Below are 10,615 nucleotides of genomic sequence, written 5' to 3' on the forward strand. Positions count from 1 at the left end.
AAAATTTTGTGAAAATTATACTAAAAAAGAGAAGAGATGCTACTAAGCTATTGAAATATTTCTCTTGAATAGTTTTGTCAGTGAATTTATGACTTGCTTGTTTCTCAGACTGTAGATAATTGGGTTCAACAAAGGTATAATGACCACATAAAATAGAGAGTCCATCATATCTTCATCATCTGACTTTGGTGATTGAGACTGTACGTACATAAAGATAAGAGGGCCGTAGTATAAGAATGCTACTAAGCTATTGAAATATTTCTCTTGAATAGTTTTGTCAGTGAATTTATGACTTGCTTGTTTCTCAGACTGTAGATAATTGGGTTCAACAAAGGTATAATGACCACATAAAATAGAGAGTCCATCATATCTTCATCATCTGACTTTGGTGATTGAGACTGTACGTACATAAAGATAAGAGGGCCGTAGTATAAGAATACAGATGATGGGTGTACATACATAAAGATAAGAGGGCCGTAGTATAAGAATACAGATGAGAGATGGGCACCACAGGTGGAGAAGGCTTTCCTTATGCCTTTCACAGACTTCTTTTTTAAGATGGTAAAGAGAACAAATGAATAAGACACAAGAACAGTTGTAACAGTAAATATCTGAATTGAACTGGCAAAAATAAAAATCATTAAAAAATTAATGGAAGGGTCAACACAGGAAATCTTTAGCAATGGGATAACATCACAGTAAAAGTGATGTATTATGTTGGAATTACAGAAGGTTAATCTGAACATAAATCCTTCATGAATGGAAGCATGAACAATAGCACCCACAAATGACAAGATTAATAACCGAATGCATAGTCTGTGGGTCATAATCATGGGATAAAATAAAGGTTTGCATATGGCCACATAGCGATCATATGCCATTGCTGTCAAGAGAAAACATTCTGTGGTACCAGCGATTGCAAAGGAAAAAAATTGAGTCATGCATTCAGAGAGAGAGATGATCTTGTTTGTGGTTAAGAAGTTGTCCAGCATCTTTGGGATCACTGTGGATGACATCAAAGCATCTACAAAGGCTAAATTCCCAAGGAGTAAGTACATGGGGATGTGAAGGTGGGGGTCATTCCAGATGAGAACAATCAAACCAAGGTTCCCCACCATGGTGATGAGATATATGACCAAGAACACCAGGAACAGAGGAATTTTCCACTCTGGTTGATGTGTAAGTCCTATGAGAATGAACTCTGAATACAATGTTGTATTTTTCTTTTCCATGTTTTTAGATGTCCCCTAAAAAGAAGGCAATAATTATCAAAAATCCACACTCTGTAATTTACTACAATGTGGATGAATGTAAAAGACTAAATGCTAAGTGAAGCAAGTCAGACCATGAGAAACAAATATTGTTAATCGCCATTCAACATATATCAAATGTCTGTACTGTATGGTGGAAATTGAAAGATTCAAAAACATTATACTGTAGAGGGCAAGTGTAGAATCTGCATACTGGATAGTAGAGGGTATGAAACAAGATCTTAGGAAGAAAACATTTAACAGACACAAGAATGTAAGGTTCTCATTGAAAATGATATATATGGTAATATCTTTCACTTGATTGATAGGCACTGCATGCATGTTTGAAAAAACCATATTGTATGTTATAAAGATATACAATAATTTAAAATATATAAGAAATCATAAAATAATAAAACAAATAAAAAAACAAACAAATAAACACAAAAAACAGGGGCTACCAGGTGGCATGGTGTTAAGGTGCTGGACTCTCACATGAACAACTGGTATTGAGTCCTAGACCTGGTGGCTTGCTTTGTCACTTTCCATTTCTCTCTGTCTTTTTCCGGTCAAAAAAACCACAATATTTTTTTCATACAAAAAGGAAGAAAAAATAGCATTCATTATATTAGTTGAAATTAGGGGAAGAGTGTTACCAACAACTATATATTTATTAGAGCCCTACAAATTATTATTTTTCTAAAAAAATTAATCTGGGCTTTATATATAGGTAAGAAAAATATACAATGGGGACCAGCAGTTGGCGTAATGGCTATGTCGCTAGATCCCATGTAGTCAACCACAGTTCAAGTCTTGGACCCAGTGGCTTAAACTCACAGTGGGTACATGTGTATGCGTGCCCAAGAACCCAAGAGGAGAATGAAGGAGAAAGGATTGTAGCATGGCCACCCCCCCAGGGGGTGATTTGGTGATTTCTCGCTTTCTGTCTCTCTGTCTTTCTCTGTCTCTCTGGCAAGTGCATGTGCCCTATAGTAAAAATCTATCTTTAAAAAAAAGAATTGACCAAATGACCTGAACTTCTAATAGATGATTTATATAATAAATACAATCATAGCAGCTGTTAAATGCATATTCAAATTCCATATCACTAATAATCAAAATTTTAGAAATTCATTTGTATGTGTGTAAGGATAAAGGTGTAAAAACTGAAAAGAGCAGTGGAGTAACATTTTCTTCATATCTTTATAAATACATGCACACATACACATATATGTCGATAAAATTGTTGGAGGTATGCGAATATTTGTCAGTGACTGGCCCAGCTACTGTGGTGTAGCAGTACCCAGTGTCTTGTAAAGGCTAGAAAAAACTGGTTGGCCTTAGGTTCAATTTCAAGCATAGTACTATAAACTGACCTATAAATGCCGTTCTGGACACCCAGGATACTGAGGAGTCGAAGGGCTGATAAACGAGAATACCGCATGAGATGCTGTTGAGTATAATTTTTTCTCTCTCACACTTATTTGCACACACACATTATCTAAATGCACACACACACACATAATTATAAACTTAAATGACTAATTTAAATGTTATTTACCTTATGAGGAACAGAGATGAAGAGATACAGAGAGACTGAGACAATTTCACCAATAAGATCTTGAATGCAGAGATGTTTCCCTAACCTAAGTCAGCACAAGGTCATGGGCATGTGTGCGGCTGGCATACTCATGTAGATGTCTAGACACAAACGCAGTATTTTCTCATGGGCTCTAGCTTCACAGAGTGTTGTATTTTAACAAATGTGCTACTATAAGACTCCTTAAATGTATTAATCAAAAATTGTGATTAATATTTTTAAAATTAGTCTTTATAGCCGAATCATCAAAAACAATGCTTATGTAAGATTGTTACTTGACACTTTAAACCAGCTATTAGTTCTTTAAAGTTCTAGATCGCCAAAAGTTGTCTTACAAAATCATTATACTTAAGCTAACAAAATATAAAAATGCCATTAAAAGTCAGCCATACCTTTACTAATCAATATTGTACTCAAAAGTAAAATAGACAAGCAGTAACAGGTCTCCAATTTCAACGTGACTATCTTGAAAGCTTGCTAAGCCCAACTTAAAATTAAAATAAACATTTTAAAACATTCTGTAAAGCATAATAATTATTATAAAATTATTTCCCTCTTACCCATATTCAAAGAAATTATGGAGATCCTGTATAAGTAGAAAGCTTTCTAAAGTATAGCATAATACAAAAGTAGAACAAAAATACAAGGAGTAATTCTTTGTGCACTGAATCATTTTTGAGGCCACATTTCCCAGCCTTGAGGAAACACTAGTTATATAAATTTGTGTACAAATAATAATCAACATGTTGTTGTGCTTATGCCAGAAAAGGAGAGTGTACAAACCTAAAATTTCCCTAAGGGCACTAGAGGATTCACTATAAAACAGAGTGAAGCAGTTCCACTGGGCATTGTTGATTTGTGTGAAAAGTCCAGATATTCCCCAAAAGGCATAAACACCATTTTGGAATCACAAACACCATTTCACTATAAACAGTTTAAGTTTTAACAATTGGAAAAATACTTTTTGCCACTATTTTCACTACAGGTGATACTTCTGACATTTTATGCAAACTTTGTTTTACACATGCTTTAGTTAGTTCAGCTGCTAATAACAGAAAATATCTCAGTCAGTAATTTGAGAGAATAGATGTTACAGATTACAACCTTTATCTAGCTCCTACACTGAAATCTACTGGGAAATTTAACTAGGCAAATGTCAGGGAGGGGAGAAAATGGAAAACAAACAAAACCACAGTGGGAAGTAGCTTAGATCTAAACAAATGACAATGTCTATGCATTTCATGGAGTTTTCTTAAAAGCCAGGTTCTGACTGTAGTTCTGGGTCGGGGTTCTAAGCCATCTATATTTACTACAAGACAATGCCTGTGAACTCTTGACATGCACATAGCCTTACACTGGAGGGTGTAGATTGTGAGCAATAAATGGTAAGCATGGCTGACTCGCAGAGAGAGAAGTGGGAAGTGGACATGTCAAGAGGAGGCTGCATGGATTAAACATCTAAATATAAAGCCTCAAAGTGTAAAACAACTGGAAGAAAAACCGATGGGAAACATTTGAAGACACTGGAGTAGAGTTCTTAAATAAGAACCATAAAGCACAGGCAGTAATCTCAAAAATAGACAAGGGAGATTATGTCAAGCTAAAATGCTTATGCATAACAATGGAAACAGTAATTAGAGATAAGAGACAATCCTCAGAATAAGAGAAAATATTTTGTAAGTTGTATTTCAGATAAGGAATTGGTAATATATAAGGAATTCAAGCAGCTACCCTGCAGAAAAATTAATAATCTGATTTAAAAATGGGTAAATGAGCTGAATAGACAACTCTCTAAGGAATACATACAAATAGCCAACATGAACATGAAAAAATAGTTCAGCATTTCTTATCAAAAGAGAAATGCAAATTAAGACCACGGTGAGATACCATTTAACCTCAGTCAGAATTAAAAAGATCAGAAACTAAAGAACAGCTAGTACTAGCGAGGCTATGGTGAAAAGGGACCCCTCCTACATTGTTGATGGGGATAAAAATTAGTACAGTCACTCTGGAAAACAATATGGAGGATTCTCAAAAATCTACCATAAAACTGCCATATGGACCGGTAATTGATAACTGGTATTCTTAGTATTTACTCAGAGGATAGGATAACAATCAGTTGGATAGACACTTGTAATCCATGTTTATTGAAGCATTATTCACAATTGCTTGGATATGAAATCAACCTAAATGCCCAAAATCTGATTACTGGATTGAAAGCATGTGACTCATATACACTATGGAATACTACTTAGCCATAAAAATCAGTGAGACTCTGTCGATTGAAAGTGGATGAATATTAAAAATATAATGCTAAGAAAAGTAACTCAGACATTGAAAAACAAGAGCTATATTTGCACTCCATATATACCAAATATCTGTACTCTACTGCAAAAATTCTGAAAATATAATAGGAGGATGGAAAACTAAATACCAGAGATGGTAGGGAAGGGGAGTAGATTAAAGGGTGGATGTGAGGTGCTCAGGGAGGAATCACTTAACAGATACAAAAATGTTATGTTCTCTGTTAAAAAAGTTGTATATAATAATATTTTTGTTTTGATTGTCACCTACTTTGAAAAACCATTTGTGTACTATAGACATGTATGGTGATTGAATATAATTAAGGAATCATAAAAATTAAAAAATGGCACCATCTCTGGATGGTGCTATTTTGTACATTGTATAAAATTTGAGATAAAGAACTCAGATGTGCCGACAAGTTTGTGAGGTGAGAATCATCTGAACATGTGAGATATAGTCAGCAAAATGAGTCTGTCAGAGCTTAGTAGAATTAATGACTTGGAGGATTGTAGTAACTGAAAACATAGTTACTGATGACCTACTCCCCTGGACAGGACCCAAAAACAGAAAAAGGAAAACAAACAAACAAACAAAAAAAGAAACTTGAGGTTATGTTAAAGAGATGAATAAATGTATACAGGTCATTAAAAAATTATCAATACCTGCACTTGTCTTTTCACTAGAGTATTTTTGGTGTGACAGAGACACCTAAGTCTTTTAAAAACAAATAAACAAAAAGGTCCTTCCTCATTCCTCTTCTATGTAGAGTGAAGGGATATTATCTAAGTTGGCCAGCAAAACACAACATTTTTAAATTAGCGCATGATAGATAGAGAAAAATGTACAGAAACAAAAAGTAGACTTACCTGAAAATGCAACCAATGAAGCAACACCAGTACTTTACCTGATGTGTCCTATGTCCACATTGCTGATATCTACAGTGTCAGCTGTGACATCTGAAGTGCAATGACAGCAGCTAGTGTTTGGACATGAATTTTGCTGTTCCATGGCTGCTTTACGTCCTTTGGTTGTGTCCATTTTTACAGTTGAATACTCCAAACTCTCTAGTATTCCTATATAGAACCAGAATTCATCCAATACTCCATTTTATGTTACAAAGAGCCCTACTGACACCAAAGAGATTGAGAGGAGATACTAGAACAATGATGTTAAGCAGAGCAATCAGAAAGTGGTAAGAAAAAAATATATATTGGGTCATCTGAAAAGTCATGAAGTAAAATATGTCATGCCTTTTCCAATAACCTAATATGTAGTATGTATATTATATATGTAGTATATACAGTATGTGTGGGTGTATATACACATGCACACATTAGCATTGTTGAAAGGTTCTTTTCATATTTAAAGGTTGCTAACTTTTATTTAATTTTTTAAATTTACATTTAACCACTATGTATCTTTACAGTGTATAACATTGCTTTTTCCAGCATGAATACCATGCATATCAGTCAAGGTAAAGACATTACCATGTACACCATTCAGTAATTTTTCTTTTTTGTGTTAATTAAACATATTGTTTTTTTTTCTCTTCCCCTCCCTTCCTCCCTCTATATCCCACACCCATATTAGCCCTTTCCTTACTATCTTTAGCATATACAATTGCCCTTCCTTCCATATGTTCAGTTTCTGCTATATGGCACAGACATTCAGTACATATTGAGTGGGGATATACTTTCATACTCTTTTTTGCTTAACTTAGCATTAAATATTCCATATTCATTCACTTTGTATCAAATGTTAGGGTGTCATCTTTTTATGGCTGAGTAGTACTCCATTGAGTACATAAGACACATTTTTTCAATCCACTCATCTAGCTTTGGACATTTGGGCTAATTCCATGTCCTAGCAATTGCAAATAATGCTGTAATAAACATGGATGTGCAAGTGATTTTCTGACTGAGGGCTGATTTTCTATTCTTTGGGTAAACTTCTGAGAGTGGAATTGCTGGGTCATATGCTAGTTCTATTTGTAGATTTCTCAGGAATCTCCATATCATTTTCCACAGTGGTAGTACTAATTTGCATTTTCACTAACAGTGTGGGAAAGTTCCCTTTACACCACAGCCTTGCCAGAATTTATCATTATTATAAATTTTTTAATCTTGTCCATTCTGACTGGGATTAAGTGGTATCTCATTGTGGTTTTGATTTGCATTTCTTTTATGATAAGAGATGTCCAGCATGTTTTCCTATGGTTTTTGGCTCTTCATATGTCATTTTTGGAGAGTTGTCTGTTCAGCTCATTTTCCCATCTTTTAATTGGATCGATTATTTTTAGTGGGTAAACTACTTGAGTTCCCTGTATATTCTGGTTAACAGTCCCATATCTGAGATACAGTTTACAAATATATTCTCCCATTCTGAGGATGGTCTTCTTACTCGACTTATTATTTCTTTTGCTGTGCAGATTCTTCTTAACTTAATATAATCTCATTTGTCTATTTTTGAACTATTCTCTGTGCTTTGGGGGATGGGGGGTCTTGTTTAAGAAGTCTTTGCCTACCCCAAGATCTCTAAGGTTTTCCCTGTGTTTTCCATCAGTATTCTGAAGTGCAGTTACAGTGAGCTAGTGTTGGCACATGAATTTGACTATTTCCTGGTTGCCTTACTGTCCTTAGTTTTGCCCATGTTTCCAGCTCAGTACTCCAATCTCTATACCATTTCTACATAGAACCAGGATCTGTTCAAGAACTCAGAAACCAAAGAGATATAGGGAAGATACCCAGGAAATGATACTGAGCAGAGCAATCAGAGAAGTGGAAAGGAAATTGAAAGGTGACCATTGTAGTCGTAAAGAGAATAGAGGACAATGATGAAGGATAAAGTCAAATTCAAAGTCAAAATACTCATATAGTTCAAGAAGTCAATAAAGTTTAGTATGTGCGGATATTACTAAAATTTAGTGGCATTGTTGAAAGCAATTTCTATTTTGTGGTAGAGATAAGGCCAGAAAATAATTCAACTGAAGGTGAAACGAATGGCAGAACAATGAAGGGAATGAAATGAAAACATTAAGAAATGTAGAGAAGAGCATATACCTATTGCTATAGAAACCTGTACTTTTTTTTTTGTTCAGAACATTTTAGTAAGTTTTCAAAATAGAGGAGACAAAGGCAGTGAGGAGAAAGGGCAGAAGAAAGAGAAAAGAGAAATTTGGTTGAATAAAAAGAGGAGAGAAGGAAAGAGAAATAAGCTGAGAACAAAAAATATATATAAATGGGTGAATGTAGGAAATACGAGCCAAAGAGAAGGTAAAAAGGAAGTATCTGAGAAAGCTAAAGATGAAATAAAAAGAAAATTCTCATAGTAGTGGCAATAAATGTTTGTCATAAACCATGTATTCATCACAAGTTGACAACTTATAAATGATTCCTTTTTATTTTTATAACATAATCATGTTTTATAGGATTTATTCATGAAAAAGTCTTGATTTTAAATTTTGCATTGCAAATGTTGCATAGTGTGTTTGTGTGTGCATATATATGATATATATATAATATACACAATACAATCAAATGTATAATATATATTATAAATATATGCTTGCATATATACTTTCATGTTTCAAAGTTGTTTGTTGTTTTGTCAGTGATTGAAACTTCCTTTCTTTAGATATTCTACTGATTTTAATTGAGAGTAATTCCTCTCCACCTGATTTTTTTTGCATAGTAGAATTAAGCAATGACTTGAATCCAATAAAGGTGATAACATAACCAGGTCCAATCATTTTAGCAGTTGATGGCATATTTATTAGAAATGAGTTCTTTCCATGAAATTCCAACTAATAGTTGAAAATTTTTCAATTCAACTTGTATGTGAACTTGTAGTATAAAGATTAAGTCATAAATGATAGAAAGAACAGTGGAGTTACATTTTCATTAAATCTTCCCAATCACACACACATATATATCAATGATATGCTCGAAGTGTTGAAGTATCCCAGAATCAATATTTAAGCGATTGTCTAGCTCAAGTGGTGCAGCAGTAGCACAATGTACTGTAAAGGTGACAGTCACATGGCCACCTGCAGTTTCAAATATGAGTGTCTTCCTGAAAACCTGCCAGGCTGGAGCACACAGTAATCTGAGGAGCCTGAGGGTTGGGGAAAGCAGATCAAACCATTATAGGAAGCTATCAGGAGTGCTTCCTCTCTCTCTCTCTCCTTATCTCTCTCTCCCCTCCCCTCTCTCTCTCTCTCTCTCTCTCTCACACACACACACACACACACATACACACACACACACATACACACACACGTGCATACATGATCTACTAGATATCCTAATATGGCCAAAAAATTTGAGGAGCAGTGGTTCTAGAAAAACCACTGCTTGTTTCCCAGAAAAATCATGAATGACCTATAATTATCCTGGAATTAGTTCAATACATATACACCAGACGCTGCCCTGCATATGGGGTAGTCTTTCCATCTTTGATTTTGGGTAATAATTCTCCCTTCCTTTCAGAGAAAGGAATGAAACTATTCACTCATATTATCTCACAGAACTGCTCCACCTATGGACTAATTCACTCTGCACATTTTCCTCAAGAAAACCTACTTTCACTCTCCTTGAATTCCATCTCGCATAAAGCCAAGGGCCCTCACACCCCAGTAGTTACCATTATGGTTTTGATCTCTTCAGTACAATTAAAATAAGATCAGAAAATAATAAGTGGATGAGAAATGAGAGCTCAACAATAAGTGGAATTAATAGATGCCTTCAAATATGCAAGGAAGAGTAGGTATTTGTATACATTGTGTAGATAATAGCAATATTTCATGTTAAATGATTAACAAAAGTTTCAAAAACAGGACAAGAGAGGAAGGCACTGAGAAGAGAAAGGGATAGAAACAGTGGAAAAGAAAATTTAGTTGGATGGAAAGAAAACCAGAAAGAGGAGGGGAAATAGAGAATAACAAAGAAGCATGAATAAGTATAGGAAAGACAAGCAAAATAAGAGGGACAGATGAAGTATCAAAGAAAGTATGAAGATGAAATAATAAAGTTCGTTACAGAAATGGGACAACAGCTTTTCTTAAACCAGGTATTCATTAACTATGTCAATTCTGGTAACCCTTTATTTTTTTAATTCAAAATTGAGATTTGATTTGTATATGCAATTTGTATATGAAAGAAAGACTTAACATAAAATTTTATTTACAAAACATGTTGTTTGTAAGTATACTAGTATGAGGATCAGCAGTTGGTGTAATGGCTATGTCATTGGACTCCCATGTGGTCGACTTCGATTTGAGTCCCGGACCCGGTAACTGAAACTCACACCAGGCGCATGTGTGTGCATGCCTAAGATCTTGAGAGGAGAATGGAGGAGAAGGGATTGCCGTGTAGCCATCCTTTCTGGGCGGGGGTGGGGGGGTGATTTCTCGCTTTCTGTCTCTTTGTCTTTCTGACGAGTGCACATGCCCTCTCCTAAATAA

The 10,615-nt window shown here is 34.9% G+C and overlaps 1 protein-coding gene across 1 annotated transcript; it reads right to left on the minus strand.

Annotated features, from left to right (window-relative positions):
- Positions 1 to 242: 242 nt before the first annotated feature.
- LOC102482227 (olfactory receptor 5H14-like) lies at positions 243 to 1,235 on the minus strand. Its single transcript, XM_006165038.2, has 2 exons — positions 441 to 1,235; positions 243 to 398 (listed from the first exon to the last, which is right to left on the minus strand). Exons 1-2 carry the CDS (start codon positions 1,230 to 1,232, stop codon positions 243 to 245), a joined length of 948 nt encoding a protein of 315 aa, XP_006165100.1. The 5' UTR covers positions 1,233 to 1,235.
- Positions 1,236 to 10,615: the final 9,380 nt, after the last annotated feature.

The sequence above is a fragment of the Tupaia chinensis genome, unplaced genomic scaffold (assembly GCF_000334495.1).
Source record: "Tupaia chinensis unplaced genomic scaffold, TupChi_1.0 Scaffold143794_1, whole genome shotgun sequence".
Taxonomy (NCBI): Eukaryota; Metazoa; Chordata; class Mammalia; order Scandentia; family Tupaiidae; genus Tupaia; species Tupaia belangeri.